Source organism: Equus asinus, chromosome 2 (assembly GCF_041296235.1).
Source record: "Equus asinus isolate D_3611 breed Donkey chromosome 2, EquAss-T2T_v2, whole genome shotgun sequence".
NCBI classification, from domain to species: Eukaryota; Metazoa; Chordata; class Mammalia; order Perissodactyla; family Equidae; genus Equus; species Equus asinus.
The window spans coordinates 167,853,027-167,871,059 of NC_091791.1; the positions used below are offsets into that span (position 1 = coordinate 167,853,027).

General features: G+C 47.9%; 1 protein-coding gene across 7 annotated transcripts in view; it reads left to right on the top strand.

Moving 5' to 3' along the window:
* Positions 1-17,661, top strand: part of ABHD4 (abhydrolase domain containing 4, N-acyl phospholipase B) — a 24,550-nt gene extending 6,889 nt beyond the window's left edge. For 5 of the 7 annotated variants that reach the window (XM_070504031.1, XM_070504029.1, XM_070504030.1 and 2 more), the window contains exons 3-8: positions 8,865-8,953; positions 10,718-11,090; positions 11,246-11,400; positions 13,185-13,296; positions 15,265-15,451; positions 16,179-17,661. In XM_070504031.1, the coding sequence (XP_070360132.1) occupies positions 8,914-8,953; positions 10,718-11,090; positions 11,246-11,400; positions 13,185-13,296; positions 15,265-15,451; positions 16,179-16,268 (957 nt within the window). In that variant the 5' untranslated portion in view covers positions 8,865-8,913 and the 3' untranslated portion in view covers positions 16,269-17,661. Of the gene's footprint in view, positions 1-5,458; positions 5,665-8,864; positions 8,954-10,717; positions 11,091-11,245; positions 11,401-13,184; positions 13,297-15,264; positions 15,452-16,178 lie in introns of those variants that run through there. The other 2 variants (XM_014856348.3, XM_014856349.3) reach the window with 2 other exon arrangements.
* The last annotated feature ends 372 nt before the right edge of the window (positions 17,662-18,033 follow it).

The window sequence follows — 18,033 nt, forward strand, 5'->3', positions numbered from 1 at the left end:
TTCTTCGCGGGAGCCATTCTACCCGGCCTATGTTGAAAAGCTACATTGTTTTCTAATAGAACAGATTAAATAGGTTATTATTTTCAGAAAGAAAATGTTAAGACAAATCAAATTGCAAACAGCACAAAGTCAAATTTCTAAAGTATCAAGTTTCTGGCCTAAGTCTTATTAAATTGTAGGGGAGGAAGAGAATTCCTCTATCCTCTAGGTCCTTCTGGCTGGTCTAAGAGTTAAATTGACATGAGACAGAATAACAGGAGAATGTCAAACAAAGCTTTATAACATGTATACATGTGAGAAACCCAGGAAAGCTGAATGAATGAATGAAAAGCCACCAGAATGGCTGAAACTGTCACCTTAAATATCATGTTCAGCTAAAGACAAAGGAGGGCGTTGGGGGTAGTGGTTTGAGACTTCAAAGGAGAAGAAGGCAATTCACATGGAAGTGGAAAAGCAAATAATTGGTAAACAGAACTTTGATAAGAATTGGCTTAGCAAGGACCCTCACAGTCCACCAATACCTAGAGTTATCTGTGGTGATGGCTTCTCTTGGAGACAGCCCTTTTAAGTCAAATTTCTTTTAGGCAGTTAGGGGAGAGGTCAAAGTTTATTTCAGAGTCTTTGTTCTTAAAAATAATCAAGGCGAGGGAAAGAGACACATTTTGGGGTGGCCAATTCTGATCCCCCACAAAAGCAACAAATATTTTCAATGAGTCCATAACCTTTCATCCTAACATAACTCCTAGCACTCCCTGAAGGAGTAGAACAAATTTGCAGGCTTGTTTTTCTGAATTCCTTCCCTCCTAGTCTTTGGGAGTCCCATAAAGAGAACTCCTCAGTCTCACACCATCCCTTGCACCCAAGACAGAGTCTACCATATTGTCCTTTCCGAGGGCAGAACACTCCACAGCATGGAGCCTAAATCATCACTGCTTGATCAACATTGTCCAACAGAATTTTCTGTGATGATGACAGTGTCTCTGTGCACTTGGTACTACATGGTAGCCACTAGACACGTGGCTATTGAGCACTTGAAATATAGCTAGTGTGACTAAGGAAGTTTTATTTAATTTTTATCAATTTAAATCTAGCTACATGTGGCTAGTGGCTATCATATTGGATAGAGCAATTCTAGAACTATTCCACTCAACTCCTGTGTTTAAAGGTCACACCTTGTTCATGGTTCATTCAAAAGTCAGTAACACCCATTTGAAACCAGAGAATGATCTATCCCTGCCAGGCCTGGGCTATCAGATTATCAGCTCCACCTACTTCTGGAATATTTAATGTGACTTACAGGTACAGGAAAGAGAGTTTGTCAAAATTAGTTTCCATCCATAAAGACCATATTAATACTTTAATCACACATGTTGTAGGTAGAAGGAAGATATATTCTTTCATATTTGTGCATAGTGTGTCTTGTCTTGAATACAAGGGGAAAAAATACCTTGCATTTCTCCCCAGAAGCCTGCCCAGAGCAGGCACTGAGAGTCTTCTCCACTCTATAATTCTAGCAGATCCAGCCCAATCCTGAGATATCCCAGCTCTCGGGACACCTTAAGGGATCTGTTAACTTTGGTTATAAAAGGCATTTTCCATACGTTCAAGTTTCCTACTTCCAAGTGAAGAATAAGCTTCCCCAAAATGTGCCACTTTGGCATATGCATTTTTGTGAGCTAAAGGCAATGGAGACCCTGGGAGCTCAAGAGAAATTTTTGCCCCTCCCTTAGCTACCTAGAAGAATTTAAATTGGGAGTCTTTCCCAGAATGAAACTTATTACCAGAAATAAATTTTATCTGAGTGACCCATCTGTGTGGCAGGGCAAATATCTGATTACCAAAGATCTGCTCTTCCTCTTATCATCCTGTGAATTGTCTTCCTCCCCTTTGAGGCCCCAGAACCCTATCCCATTCCTTTTTTCTTTCTTTCTTTCTTTTTTTTAAAGATTGACACCTGAGCTAACAACTGTTGCCAATGTGGGTTTTTTTGCCTTTTCTCCCCAAATCCCCCCAGTGCATAGTTGTATATATTTTTTTAGTTGTGGGTCCTTCTAGTTGTGGCATGTGGGATGCCGCCTCAACATGGCCTGATGAGTGGTGCCATGTCTGCTCCCAAGATCTGAACCGGCAAAACCCTGGGCTGCAGGAGCGGAGCACGCAAACTTAACCACTTGGCCGTGGGGCCAGCGCCCCCATCCCATTTCTTAGCTCAGGATGGCATATATACCTCATTTTACCTTTCTGTCCTTGAACCTCTTGTGTATATGGGGTTCCCGTATGTAGAAATTAAATTTGTTTTTCTCAGGGCTGGCCCAGTGGCACAGCAGTTAAGTGCACACATTCTGCTTCAGTGGCCCAGGGTTCACCAGTTTGGATCCCAAGTGCACACTGGCACTGCTTGGCAAGCCATGCTGTGGCAGGTGTCCCACATATAAAGTGGAGGAAGATGGGCATGGATGTTAGCTCAGGGCCAGTCTTCCTCAGCGAAAAGAGGAGGATTAGCAACAGATGTTAGCTCAGGGCTAATCTTCCTCAAAATAAATAAATAAATTTGTTTTTTTCCTGTTAATCAGTCTCATGTCGATTAGATTATTAGACTGGCCAAAAGAACCTTTGAAAGGTAGAGGAAAATTCTTCCTCCCCAACGCAAGAAACCTCTACTCTAAAGCTGGTTTGGCACATAGAAACAAAGTACAAATGCTTCTCTGCACTGCCTCCTGAGGGGAGGTCCAGGGAGATCTAATACCAGTTCCAGCCAGGTCACCCTTTCCTCAAAACGTTCTCCATCTTACAGGGTTTCAGAAAAGTGGGAGATTTTGTTGCCCTGTCTCAGAGTGATATAGCCAGGAATTTCCTATATGGGACAATTTAGAATACAGCTCCCAAAACCCTTGACGCTTAGCACGTTGGTTTTTTGTTTGTTTTTTTTTTTTTTTAAAGATTTTATTTTTCCTTTTTCTCCCAAAGCCCTCAGTACATAGTTGTGTATTTTTAGTTGTGGGTCCTTCTAGTTGTGGCATGTGGGATGCCACCTCGGCATGGCTTGATGAGCGGTGCCATGTCTGTGCCCAGGATTCAAACCAGTGAGACCCTGGGCTGCCAAAGCAGAGCACACAAACTTAACCAGTCAGCCACGGGGCCGGCCCCAGCATATTGTTTTATAGGTAACTGTTTACATATCTGCCTCCTCACTAGACTTTTCATCCATTTATTTATCCAATAAGTACTGAGCATCTACTCTGTGCTAGGTGCTGGTAGCAAAGCAGAGAATAAAACAGACAAGGTCACCCACGAAACTTAGGCTTCAGGGGAGGGAAACTGATGATATATAAATAAACAAATATGCATGATGACTTCATAAGTGTTATGAAGAAAATAAGATAGAGTAAAATGAAAGAGTGACTGGGGTGGGGGGCTCTCTTTTAGACCCTGTGGTCAGGAAAGGCCTCAGAAGGGGGGAGGTTTGAGCTGAGCTTCAAGTACAAAGTTGCCAGCTCTGCAAAGGGACGAATAGCCTAGGGTGGCAACAGATAGAAAGTCTATGTTTACCACTAGAACAGACTATTTCTTTCCTTTTGATAATGGTATTCTTAGTGCCTAACATAATGCTTGGCTTTGAATAGATATATAATAATAATGATGATGATGATAATAATAAAGGTAACATTTTTAGCATAAATAAATCTACTAAATGTTAATTTATTTTGGTTAATCCTCACAAGACACAGGAAGAAAATTAAAAGACACTAAATAACTTACTCAAGGCGTACAATGGACAAGTGGCAAAGCCAAGATTGACCTTAACCCAAACTTCAGACCCCAGAAACCATGCTTCTTATTAACCAGTGAGTCTCATTGAACTCCAGCATCTGAAGTGCTTCCTTAAAATGCAGCTTTTAGCATCAAGCCAAACCAAATGAATTAGAATCTCAGAGCATAGGGATTGGAAACCTGAATTTTTGACAAGCCCTCCAGATGATTCTTATGCACATTGAAGTTTAGGACCACTGTAGTTGGTTGAAAGAATGAATGAGACAGGTCCTCTGCTATTTCTACTACTTTGCCCCACATCTTATAAATTCCTACACCTCTAAGCTCTATAAATGCCCATTCTCTTAAACCTTAAGCCCTCATAATGACAATCAGATCAGTTTAATGCTGTGTTTATATATATATTTTTAAAGATTTTATTTTTCTTTTTTCTCCCCAAAGCCCCCTGGTACATAGTTGTGTATTTTTAGTTGTGGATCCTTCTAGTTGTGGCATGTGGGATGCTGCCTCAGCATGGCCTGATGAGTGGTGCCATGTCCTTGCCCAGGATTTGAACTGGCGAAACCCTGGGCCACTGAAGCAGAGTACACGAACTTAACTACTCAGCCACGGGGCTGGCGCCTAATGCTATGTTACAAGAACCAAGAAACCTCAGAATCTCCTGATTTCTGCAGGAGGGCTAAAGAAAAATGCCTGGGCAAACCCTCTGCACCAGCATTCTCCCACTCACCCTCCATCACCCCCCAGCCTCATTTTAACCTAACCAAGGGGATGACCTAAAATCTGACAGCTGCTTGGACAACAGGCCCTGTTTACCTGTTCGGGTAAATTCTGGATCCAGCCTCAACATTTGGCTCCTCTGCTGAGCAAGCCCGAAGTATAGTCAGGACCTCTGAACTAAGCCAGCCACCCGCCTCCGTGCCCCCACAGCCCATACCAGCTACCTAAACCTACCCAGCCTTGTAGGTTAGCCTTTCAGCTGCCCCTCCTGAGGGGAGGGGAGGCAGCGATTCTCCAAACTGAGGCAGACCTTGGGTTGAGCCATATCTTCCCTGAGAACTAGGTTGGGAAATCTCCAGAACAGAGGAACTGCATGTTGGCATATGTCGCATAGGTTTACAGTTGCCAGATAAAATACGAGATGCCCAGTTATGTCACAAATATTGCATGGGACATACTTATTCCAAAAAAGTATTTGTTGTTTATCTGAAATTCAACTTTAGGCGTCCTGTTTTTTATTTGCCAAATCCAGCAGTCTACTTGGGGTACAAGCCCCCAGGCCCTTTGTAGCCAATGGTGCTGTCTCCACAAATATCTTAAATATCTGATTAGAAGGGACACGGGGTGGGGGTGAGGGGGAATCAGGAAGGAGGAGCTATAATAAGGAGGCTCAAAGAGTAGTTCTGTCACTTTTTAATTATGAGAGAACAGAAGGCTGATGGAGCTCCTGTGAGGGACTCGGTTGTTTCAGTACTACTTCTCTCCCTCATTGTCCCCCAAATGTGTGGCCAGGATTACCGTCCTACCCTGAGACCCCAGGGACATTCCTGGACTCATGTCACACATCTGACACAGCTCATACCCGTCTTGCTCACCGGCCAAGGTTCAGAACCCGCGTGGGCGCCCTGGGGCCCCGCCCCCCGCCCGGCGGCGCTGGCCACGCCCCACTTTGTTATCCTATCCTCTTCTGGGTCAGCTGGTGCTGGCGTCAGGCAGAGGGATGGGCTGGTTTGGCTCGACCCGGCAGGGCTTGTTTACTATGGCTGATGATCTGGAGCAGCAGTGAGTTAATCCTGTCTCTTTCTTTCTGTCTCTCTCTCTCTGGGCCATGATCCTGGGACTGTCTGTGGCTGAGGAACAGTTTTAGACACCTTCCCGCCTTTCCTTTTTCAGGTCGGCTTTAGGGGAGGGCTGGGGGTTGCGTTTGCTTGCTTTGCTTTTGCCCAGAAGAGGCAGCGGCAGAGCCAGGAGAGCGATGGAAGATAAGCTTGCCTGCAGCTCAGTGATTCTGACTTTCCACTTTAGTCTTCAGATCGCTCTTCGTTCTCCTCTGGTCGCTTTACCCTGGGCTTGGATTTAGTGGTAATTGCTCAGATCCCCCCGAAGCAAGCTTGTGGGACGCGGGTGCGGGGGTAGCAACCAGGTCTGCTAGTCTGGAGTCGCACCAGGACTGTAGTCGGGGGTGCAGGAAGAGCCTCGCTTAGCCTGGCAAGAAGAGGGCCTGGGACGAAGAGGGGGGCTGCACCGCGCTGGGCTTGGTCTGGAGGAATGGGCTTGCAAGTTTCTTTAGCTCTCGCCTACCGAGACACTTAGCTTGCGATCCTAGTTGGTAATGTTTTTAATCATCATAATAATATCCTTAATGCTGTGGTTTCAGAATTAGGGCTTTGGTGATTTGCTACGACTCTGTCAAGGGCATCAGGTTTGGGATGCCACCTGTAGGTGGTGTGACTAGCAGTTCTGAGTCTAATAGGAGCCAGGAAAAGTTGCTTGGAGAATGACTCAGCTCCCAGCCAAGCCTTGGTTTCACCAGAACAGGGCCTTTTCCTGGATCCCATGTTCCCTCTTTTCAGAGCTGCAGAACCAGCAGCTTGGAAAACCAATTATTGACAGTAATAGCTTCCTGGGCTTCAAGGAACTGCCCAGGAGAGGTTTGCTTTCTAAGATGACTTCTCCAAGAGGAAATTTACAATGGCTACAATGACTTAGGGAAACACAGAATATTAGCGCTGGTAGAGATACAGGTAGTTCAGCTCCTTTTTACAAGTGAAGAAGCCAGTGCCCATGGGATGCCTGTCCCAGATCACAGAGGTCCAGACAGGCTTCTCACTCAGCACAGAACCCCTTCTGCCTCTACCCCCATCAGGATAAAAGCACTCTAGATGAAAGAGAACACCCTGGCCAGGCTAAGTGCATGGCTAAGTGGCTTCTCTGCTCCTTGTCTCAATTTCCCACCACAGCCCTCACCTCCCCAATAGTATTGAGCAGATGGGGTGCCAGGCACCATTTCCAGTGCTTGACCTGTAGCATTTTTGGTGAAGAAGATCGGCAATGTAGAGTTCTCCCTGAAGAGTAGCTGCTGAGCAGCCCATGATGCTATTCTATGAGACAGCATTTCTCCTGAGTGCTGCTTTGGGCAGATACAAGGCAATCTGGGGTCCAGATGTCATGGTCTGACTTGTCACAGTCTCTGTGATTTAGAGAGAAAGTTTATCTCTTAAGACGGGCAAAGTTCCGTGGTCTTGGTGCCCGTGCTTCCAGCCTACAAGAAATTCCAGTAGAGCATTACAGAGTTCAGAGTCTGGGATTGGATTGGTTGAGACTGACAGCTCTCATCTGGCTAAAGCCATTGATGTACCACCCTCAGCTGCAAACTCAGTATTTCTTTCAAGTCTCAAGCAGTCATTGAGAGTTGCTACTTGCAAAACACTGGGAATATAGACCCTTATGATTTAGCTGGAGAAAAAGAACATTGATTGGGAGTTTATCTTGAGCCGGGCATTTTAGATGTGCTGGGTGTTTTAGATGCATTGACTCATTTAATCTTTATAACAACCCTATGAGCTAGATACTATTATCACCTCCCTTTTAAAGATGAGGAAACCCTAACACAGAAAGGCTAAATAATGGGCCCAAAGTCATGTTGCTGGTCGGTGGCAGTGCCAGGATTAGAACTCTGGCCTTCTGGCTTTCGGTCACACCTCCTTTCAGAAAACAGAGACCAGTGTGAAAATGTGTTTATATGCTGTGAATATTGTGCATGGCCTTGAAAAGCTGAGGCTGGAATGTCCCGAGGAGAGGTACAGAGAAACCTGGATTTGAGATCTGGGTTCTAGTTCTGCTTCTTTTTCTAACTAGCTGTATGACCTCTTTGGGCATCAGTTTACTCATCTGTAAAATAAAGAGGCTGGACTAGATATTTTTAAGGAACCATCCTAATCTAAAATTCTGTGCTTCAAATGATGTATCAGGATGCCCAGTGTGTGCCAAAGGGGTTGGTGATGATCCCCTCATTCCCTCACTTGCTTGACTGTGCCCCTGCTTGACTATGCCGATGTTCATAGACCCTTCCCATGGCTGGTAGTGTCCATCTTGTAATCCCCTTCATCCAGGTAGAGTTCAAGAAAAGAGAAATATCATATAGGACAAAAAAGGAATAGTAAAAACTCATTCATTGAGCATCTCATTAGTCCCAGGCACCTAATGAGGTCCCTTCCATATCTAGACACTCAAAGACAGGTTATTTAACAGGCCAAAGCCATTCTGCTCATAAATTATAGTACTGTGACTCAGATCCAGGGTTTTTTTAAATTCTCAAACTCGTTCTTTTAACCTCTAACCTGCAGTAGCTTGAAGTCCCCTGGATATAAAAGAGGACTTTCTTATCTGTTTTACTGCATGCCATTGGAGGTGAGGACATACGTGAGCTTTCTACTCATCTTATCATCTGGAAAACAAGGCCAGAAGCAACCTGTGTCCTGTCAGTAAATCATAGCAGGACTTGAACCCAGGTCTTCTGCCTCCTGCTTCCTGCCTATCCTACCTCTTTGTTCAAGGCTGGACTGATTGATTGCCTGAGAGCCTAACTGGCCACTGACACAGTGCTCTGTACTTCCAAGGACTTGGAAAATGACACTCACAAACCCAGTGCCCTGCCAGAAAGGCAAGTGGCATGGGAATTGGTCCTACCCTAAAGGAACATCCAGTCCTGAAATAGTAGTTAAAAGTTGGCTTCCCCCCCCCCCCCCCCCCCCCCCCCCCCCCGGTAATCTCCTTGAACAATGTGATAACCAGTAACAAAGGGAGGTTGTAAAGCTCAAATGAGATAATAAATGTGAAAGAGCTTTGTAAACTGTAAAGTGCTGTGCATATGGTGCTCTGAGTATCTGTTGAAACAAATGTCATGCTGTTGTTAGTAGCCATTTACCAGAGAAAAGTAACAGTCTATCAGGCAGCAAGGGAATTGCTGACTGCCAGAGTGGCAGTTCTCCTGGGCCTGGGAAACACCCTGCACCCTGATAGCTCTTTTGTAACTGTCAGCAAGGCTGAGAGCATCAATGTTGCCAATGAGTCTCTGTGTCTCCTTGTCCCAGGCCTCAAGGCTGGCTGAGTAGCTGGCTGCCCACTTGGCGACCCACTTCGATGTCTCAGCTGAAGAATGTGGAAGCCAGGATCCTCCAGTGTAAGTAGAAGGGACGACTTGTCCACCTCCCTCAGGAGGCCCAAGGAGGATACAGGATTTTCCCAGAGCCTGGTACACTGAGCCCACTGTTTCCTGATTAACAGTGCTTGGGGTGGGAGGAAGGGAGGTCAGCAATTTGAGGGATGAGATTTGCACAGAGAACACCATATTTTATGATAGTGGTTCCTCGGTGTCTCCCTCCCTATCCATCATCCCACAACCTCACGTCAAAGCCTACACCAGCTGTTAACACACAACACATGCAAATACGTGTTCTCTCCTGCCCTTCTACCTTCTCTCCCTCCCTCTTCTTCCAAGCCCAAAAGCACTTCTTAGATTTTGCACCTTCCTATCCGAGGACCAGCAGTCCTGTATTCTCTAATAATTCTATTCCTTGTGTTCTACGCACTTAGGCCCCCCACTTATCTGGTTACCAGAATAGTTGGGGATTCCCCCAGAACAGCTCTCATGGCAGGATTATGTTGGGACAGGGCACCCCATGAGCGGCAGCAGCCAATGGCTCAAACAAGACCCCTGGGCCACGTCTCCTCTTATTTCCCATGTGAACTTCCCTACCTGGCACCCACTGCCCCAGCCATGGCTGCCATCTCTCTCCCTTTTTTTTTTTTTTTTTAAGATTGAGCTAGGGGCCTGCCCGGTGGCACAGCAGTTAAGTTTACACACTTTGCTTTGGCAGCCCAGGGTTTGCTGCTTCAGATCCTGGGTGCAGACCTACGCACCACTTGTCAAGCCATGCTGTGGTAGGCATCCCACATATAAAAATAGAGGAGGATGTGCACAGATGTTAGCTCAGGGCCAGTCTTCCTCAGTGAAAAGAGGAAGATTGGTGGCAGATGTTAGCTCAGGGCTAATCTTCCTAAAAGAAAATAAAAAATAAAATAAAATAAAATAAAAATTATAAAAAAAAAAAAAGATTGAGCTAACATCTGTTGCCAGTCTTTTTTTTCTTCTTTTTCTCCCCAAAACCCCTCAGTGCATAGCTGTATACTCTACATGTAGGTCCTTCTGGTTGTGCTACGTGGGACACTGCCTCAACATGGCTTGAGGAACAGTGCTAGGTCCGCGCCCAGGATCCAAACTGGTGAAACGCTGGGCCATCACAGCAGAGCATGTGAACTTAACCACTCGGCCATGGGGCCAGCCCCTGCCCTCTCTCCTATGGGCCTGAGTTAGTACAGCTGCAGGACAGCCACAGCTTTCAAGCCTCTGTCCAGGATCCAGGATCCAGGGGACTTCTCCCAGGCAGCTCTGTCACATGACTGCTCTCATGCCAGCAGGGCAACCACTGCCCATCTCAACCTGTCTCTAAGAGGAGTAAGCCTGTGGTTCAGTCCACACCCTTCACCTGCTCCATCTGGCTCAACTCTAGTCAGAAACTACCCTCCCACATACCCTTAGTGAGGGCATTTCTGTCCATCTGTTAAGCCTCAAGTACACACAGGCACAAGGGTGATGGATGTAGGAACTCTGGCATCAGTAGCGTCACTGCCACCCTGGGTCCACAGGGAGCTGGGCAAAGAGCCTCAAAGAATAAGATGGTCCCTCTTGTTACCTACAGTCTAGGTGATCTACAGATCGTGCTTGGAGTTGAGCTCTTGGGGTGTATAGTCAGACAGCTGTGAAAGGAAAGGGGTGAAGGAGGTCAGGAAGGGTTTGGAAATGCAGAGAAAGGTAGTCCAGGCAAAATGATGATGCTGTCAGAAAACAGTCTTATTGCTCTGCCCTGGATTCCCCTCTCCCCAGGTCTCCAGAACAATTTCCTGGCCCGATATGTGTCCCTCCCCAACCAGAACAAGATCTGGACGGTGACTGTGAGCCCCGAGCTCAGGGACCGCACCCCCCTGGTGATGGTGCACGGTTTCGGGGGCGGCGTGGGCCTCTGGATCCTCAACATGGATTCACTGAGTGCCCGCCGCACACTGCACACCTTCGATCTGCTTGGCTTTGGACGAAGCTCGAGGCCAGCGTTCCCGAGGGACCCAGAGGGGGCCGAGGACGAGTTTGTGACCTCAATAGAGACATGGCGGGAGACCATGGGGATCCCCAGTATGATCCTCCTGGGGCACAGTTTGGGAGGATTCCTGGCCACTTCTTACTCTATCAAATACCCTGAAAGGTAAGGAGGAGCCACCCCTCTCGCTCATGACCTAATTCCTTGCCTTACTGGGAACCTTCCAGGATTAGTTTCCAATAGTTCTCCTCTTCCTGGGATTTAAGGACTATGATATCTCTAAGAAAATGCAACTCATCTTCTCATTTTTCCTTTTTTAGAGTTAAACACCTCATCCTGGTGGACCCATGGGGCTTTCCCCTCCGACCGACTGACCCCAATGAGATCCGTGCACCCCCAACTTGGGTAAAGGCTGTGGCTTCTGTTCTAGGGCGTTCCAATCCACTGGCTGTTCTTCGAGTAGCTGGGCCCTGGGGTAAGTAGCCTGCGAATAAACAAACTATCTTCTCAAACCAAAGCTGTCGCATTCTAGAAGCCCCACCGCATCTGGACGCGACCATCCCCGCCCTACTTGTTCATGAAAAGTGAGAAAGGTCCTAGCGTTGTTATTTAAAGCTATTAATCTGGACCAGATCTCTTTGTCTGCAGTTTCACAAGGGTCTTTTTTTCCCCTTCATCTGCATGGGAAAACCTTACCTATGCAAGGGACAGACAGAGCAGAACTATTACTCTGAGCCTTGGCTAGACCCCCAGAGAGAGAGAGAAAGGGGCCTTCAGGTGACTCTTGCTCTACTGAATTCTTGTGCTGCTCATGTCAGTTTATGGCAAGCTGTTGGTGATTGAGCATGGAAGCCACCCCTGGATCATAACTCCACAGCTCACCCAGCACCTGCAGCAGGGAGATATCAGAACCTGAGCCTCCGCCATAACCCATAATGGCAGGCGGGCCCCTCTAAACCGTGCCCTGCTCCAGTCAAACACCGCATCTTCACCACTTAGGGGCTGTCACAAATTCTGTGGGTGAAGGGAGGGAAGGAGTTTGGGAAGAGTAAGCCAGAGTAAGTAGAATGAGTAGTTCTCAGCCTTCTGCCTTCACACCTTCCTTTCTGGGGAGCTTTTTACTCTGATGAAGTGAAAAGCAGATTCCCTTTCTGGAAAAGACTGGTGACTCTCTATCTTGCACTGATGACTTATGTATACGTAGAGAGGTTCAGTAGCCAATTATGACTTAATTGTTAATGCCTAAGTAAGAGTTGTCTCTCTATGTCCTTCAAGAGAAACAGATGGCTCTGGATAAAAGAGAAAAATGAGCATTTGAGTAGAAGGCAGAAGTTTAGGAGTTTTAGGAGAAAGGAAGGATAACAAGAGACACAGGTGCCAAAGGAGAGTAACTGTGCAGAGGGCTGACCTTCTTAGAGCTCCCAGCACTGGGAACTCTAGCAGAGTCTCTCTGATCCTTTTCCAGGGAGAGGCCCTTCTCTAACCACTGTCCCTTTTCTGGACCTGAATCTGGCCAGGTTCGTGCATGGGCATCAGAGCCAGTGTGGTTGGGGTGGTTGACTGGCAGCTGTGGAGGAGGCCAGGCCCCACGGGATCCCAGCTGTGCATCCCTCACCCCTTGCTTCTCACATACAGAAAGAAGACCAGAAGAGAGAGCGAGGTCGGAAGCTGACCCATAGGCCCAATTTTTACAGTCTGTTTTCAGTGCCCTCCTGCTTGTGTATGTACTATATAGAGAAAGGTGAAGCGAACGGATTGCTCGAAAACTGTGCCCCAAGTCAGAGATGCCAGTGTTACGTTTACCTCTCACTCATATTCTCTTACAGGCCTGGACATGAGAGGACTGTCGGGAGGTGTGAGTTTCATCCACTACCTTCAGCTATTAAAGGCCATAAGGGTCTTAGGGAGAAAGAGAACATAGCTCAGACTGTAAAAGAAAAGCGTCTCAACCATGGACTCCTGTGGGGCTTGTGATCCATGAAGGAAAAGATCTAGGGACTTCATTGAGCTGAACATAATCTGGGTCCTCAGTGACATTAGACTGTCTAAATTCTTTGGTCACCAGCTGACTCTCATTTGTAATCATCTGGCGTTTCCCAAAAGACTCGCACACGCTTTCTGCCACTATAATGTTAAACGTACAAAGCAAACAAACCCTTAGGAGAAATGATGTTTGGTTAAAGTTGTTAAAAGCAGACACAGGCAGGAGTCCTTCCCCCACCCAAACTGGCCACTGCATGTTTTTCTGTTCCCTCCCAGGGCCTGGCCTGGTGCAGCGATTCCGACCAGACTTCAAGCGCAAGTTTGCAGACTTCTTTGAAGACGATACCATATCAGAGTATATCTACCACTGCAACGCACAGAATCCCAGGTGAGGGCAGCTCCCAGAGCCAGCTCAGGATGGACGGGTTTGGAGATAAAGCTCCAGCTGCTGGAAAACTCCAGAACTGTCCCGGGATCATTCTGTGCTGTATTTCTTCTTCCACAAAGCTCTCGTTCAGTTAGGGGAACGCAGGCATTAGCAGACTTGATCATTTCCAGAGACTTCCCCAGGGATAGGCACAAAGGGATAGAGAAGATACTAGATTCATTCAACATGCCGCTGTGTCTAGAGGAGACCCTTACTATTCCCTAGAGATATGCAGTTAGCCTGATGGGCAAGAGTCTGGGAGATATTTGAAAAGAATGTGTTTTTTTTAACTGAAAAAGTGAAATGAACATGGCATTTTTATAAAAGCAAAGGAAGAAAGAAAGAAGTCTTCTGAAGTCTTCCTCTTTCCCAGATCTGTAATTCCCAGATTTCCTTGTTATTTCTTGTCTGAGATGTCATGTGACAGTGCCTCAGAGAAGCTCCTTGCACATCTTCCTTTGCACACACATGACTGTATCTATGGAATGCATTCCTACAAATAGAATTGCTGATTGAAAGAGTATGCATTTTAAAATTTAAATATGCATACCTTGAAATACTTGTTGTTAGGACAGGAACTCCTTCCCTATCTTTTGGAGATTTCGGGCTGTCCCCAGAATCTTGAGACATTCTTATCTATGACTGCTCACAGTAGGCCCACCAAGCCTGCTGATCTGCAGTCTTGGCAACTGAGAGCTAGGGCAGTCAGGGAGGTAATCTTCCCCTCGGGCAGTGACTGATACCATGAGGCCGCTTTGGTGCCTCTGCAGTGGCCTCGCCCCAAGTTGCTGAGAGTTATCTCAGAGGAGCCAAGGTCACAGGAAGCAGCACCCCTGCCCTACCTCATTCCAGACCTGCCCAGTTCCTCCGTTTGAGCCCAGAGCTGTGAAGAAGGCTGGGATTTGCATTCCAACAGCGCTGTCTGAGCATTAGCCTCAAACCCAGACAGCCTTCAGGCAGTGTGGGAACTGTCCATCCGACATTCCTCATGAGCTCAGCTATCGAAGGGCCTAAGTGAAGGGCCCCACTTAGGCGGAGGTATGGAAACTCGGCCAGCAGTCAAATCGGGGAGGCCCCTGCTTCCTGTTCTTAATCCCTCAGCCCCCACTGGGCTCAGTGCCAGTCTCATACCCCCTTAAGGCCCCACAGGCCCAACCTTAGCCCTTTCCTCAGAACGTACCCCAGCCCCAGACCTAGTTCTGCATAGTGAATGGCCTCCCAAACTAAGCCACGGAATATATCATCGTGCAAGTCATCATGTGCTGGAAGAAGCAGAGATGACATCAGTGATAACCAGTCCCCTCCCACCAAACACCATCACACGATGTTATAACCCCTGAGCGTTTCTGAACTGTAACCTTGACAAGCTCGTGGTAACTCTTACTATTCCCTTGGAAAACGTGAATTTGGCCAGGGAAAAATATTTGGCAGCCACCCTGCTTAGCTTCACCTACACTTAGGATCTTTGTGCATATTTTCATTTTCCTTACAATGACCTAATAAAGTGGCTATAACTCCTCTCCAATTTGTAGATGAGAAAATTAAGGTGTACGCCACATTGTTTAATGCCTAAAGTGTGAGCTACAGGAGGGCAGGCCCCACTTCTGTCTTGTTCCTGTGTCCCTGCACTCAGCTCAGGGTATGACACGTAAATATTTGTTGAATAAACATTAACCCATTGCACTCTTGGGCAATGCTCAGTGTCATGGGAGTTTTCACAAGTGCGTCCCTCTTAACTCTTCTGTGTCAAGAGGCCTCTGGCAATTCAGTCCCATCTCCTAATCTTACCAACATTTAATGAGCCCGGTGTTGGGCTCTGAGAGGAATACAAAGCTGACAGAGATACTGCCTCTGAAGAGACCAGCAAGTTGACATTTTATGCCATGAGGTTTCTTCTATTAATTGCCTCACCCTGTTTTGCTTCTTCAGTGGGGAGACAGCATTCAAAACCATGATGGAGTCCTTCGGCTGGGCTCGGCGCCCCATGCTAGAGCGAATTCACTTGATTCGAAAAGATGTGCCCATCACCATGATCTATGGGGCCAACACCTGGATAGATACCAGCACAGGGAAAAAGGTGAAGCTGCAGCGGCCAGATTCGTATGTCCGAGACATGGTACGTTGGCCACCCGAGGAGCAGGTTGGGGTGGAAATGTGCATTGAATGCCAGCACATGCTGATCGACTCTCAGCATGGATGAGCCGTGGGGTAGAGAAGAATGTTGGAAGAGTCAGAGGGGAAAGAGGAATGGACAGTTTGAGATAAGGCAGTGGGTTTGAAAGGGTTGGCTCCCTATAGTATCATAATTAGGGGCTTCTTATTTCTGTGTTGCCCAGTTCAGCTAAAAGCCAGGTTCTTGTCTAGTAGCCAGGCCCAGACATCATGCTGCTACTCCAGCCCTCCTATAATTCTCACCTAAAATCAGAGTCATGAATAGGAGAGCGAATAGTAGAGGCTACCATGAAGCCTTCCCACCACACTCCCACCATCCCTTTTTTCTTACCCACCTCCACCCTCATTTGCTAATGAATGTGCTTAATTAGGCTGGGTGCCTAATGGGCCCTGGTATACCGGACCTGTGGATGAAATGAGCAGATTGGTGGTGGGGCTATTGTGGAAGGCAAGATACAGTGAATGGCCATAGAGGAAGGAGAATGGGATATTGGGATTCATTGGCTCCCACAGGAAAGAGCCAAGATCTGGGGAGAAAGGTAGACCCTTGTTTCTGATAAGTGCTCATGGGTGACAGGCAAGCAAGTCTAAGGGAGAAGAAATGGTGCAACAGCTTTCCAGTACCTGGAGTAAAGGGCGTTCCCACCCCTGGCGGGTTCCTCTTTCTACAGGAGATTGAGGGTGCTTCGCACCATGTCTATGCAGACCAGCCACACATCTTCAATGCTGTGGTGGAAGAGATCTGTGACTCCGTTGATTGAGCTGCTCTCCCGAGAGGAAGAGGAGAAAGCCAGAGAGTTGCTCTCACCTCCCTGTCTGCTTACTCACCCATCTGTCCTTTCTTCACCAACTAACGTGCCAGCCAGGCAGAATCTTGGGCTGTCCCCAGGGCAGGACCAGAGTGAAGAAGAGCACTCCTCGCCCCACACTAAGGGCTGTAGGCGGAAGCCACAAGAGGCCTTGAGCTCCCCACCCCAGAGAAGAATATAAAGGGTTGCATAATGCCACCCCATTCTCTTCATGCCAATTGTTACCCAGATGGTAGTTGTGAAGAGATTGCACTGAGCCACGTTCCCTCCCTGGGCCAAGGGGAGGGTGGCCTCTCTTCCCCTGGGTCCAGGAGAGACTCTCAGCAGCCTTTCGTAGCTCTGGAGTGTTTGTGGGGGTAGTTTCCATGCAAGAACATCTTCTTCCTCCATCACCCCCTGACCTCTGTGCCATGACAGTTCCATCCAGGGTCTGCTGGGAACCCACTTAACTACCAAGAGCAGGTCCTGGAGCTCCCTTGACCTTCAGAGTCCTTCCCATGACCTGAGAGATCATCTCCAAAGCCCTTATTAATGGAGGAGGAACAGCACATGGCTGGCCCATGGTGATACAGCTCTGTTCCAGGAAGAGCTAAGGCTGCAACCCAGGTCTGCAGTCTCCATTTGCTAAGCTTCAAGGCAGGCACCATTGCCATGGGGCTGGCCCTGGTCACTGGCCGAGGGTAAGCCCTCCCTGCCCCAGACTGGAGCCCCATTGCACAGGGGTGCTGTTTTTCTGCCGTGTCTCAGTCCTGGCTGCCTAAGCTGGGGACACTCAAGCGCTTCCTTCTCTGCCTCTTCCCAACTGGGAGGCCTCTGGGCCTCCCTCTGTGCCTTGGGCCCTGAAGCCCCACCTGTAGTACAGAGCAAAGGTGGCCCCTGGTGGAGAGAGAAGGGAAAGGCCCTTCAGCCCCAGGGCTGGGTCTGGATTCTCCACGCTATGTAGTATCTGCAGGGTTTCTCTACCTGCCCCCAGAGCTGAGGTCCACCGTGAGCCCCTGCCCACGGTCTAGTGGGGAACCTCAAGCCAGCAGTTTCCTGTCCTCAGCAGCCACAGGATGGTTCTCACTGCCTGGCCCTCCATCTCTGCCATCTGTTCCCCTGGTCTCCAGCTCATCCTGCCCCCAACCTACTTGTCACTCTCTCCCAGGGGCTGTTTCCAGGTGCTGCTCGGAGGTTCTGGGCAATAGGCTGGGCCTGGCCCCAGAACCAGGGCAGCTCCTGCCTGTTCCTTCACTTTTGTAAAGCCAACCCTTTCACCAGAATAGTATTAACCCCTGGTGCTTTGTACTACTGGTCTAGCTGCCTTGGGCTCCTTTTCTATATTAATAAAGAAATGAGTAAAAACCTGGTGGTGGTGCTGTTTAATACCGCTCCGACAGGAGAGCTGGGAGTGGTGCTGAATTCACAACAGCCCGTGTGATGCCTGAGTCCCAAGGCGCCCCTGAGATCTACCAGCTCCCTCGCCACCCCCTCTCCCGTTTAGCACAGCATTTGCCCTCTAGACCCAGCCCAGACTCCAGGTCAGCACAGACCATCTCAGCTAGCCCCCTCAGAGGGTGGATGAGGAATGTGGATGGGCCAAGCTCCAATTCACAGGAGGAGAATTAGGCAGAAGTGGGTGCTCCCTGTAGCCCATTAAATGACCCTGTCTTCCGAAGTTCACTCTACATGGGCTTCCACTTGGAGTGTTGCCTACAGCCTAACTCCTACTCATCCT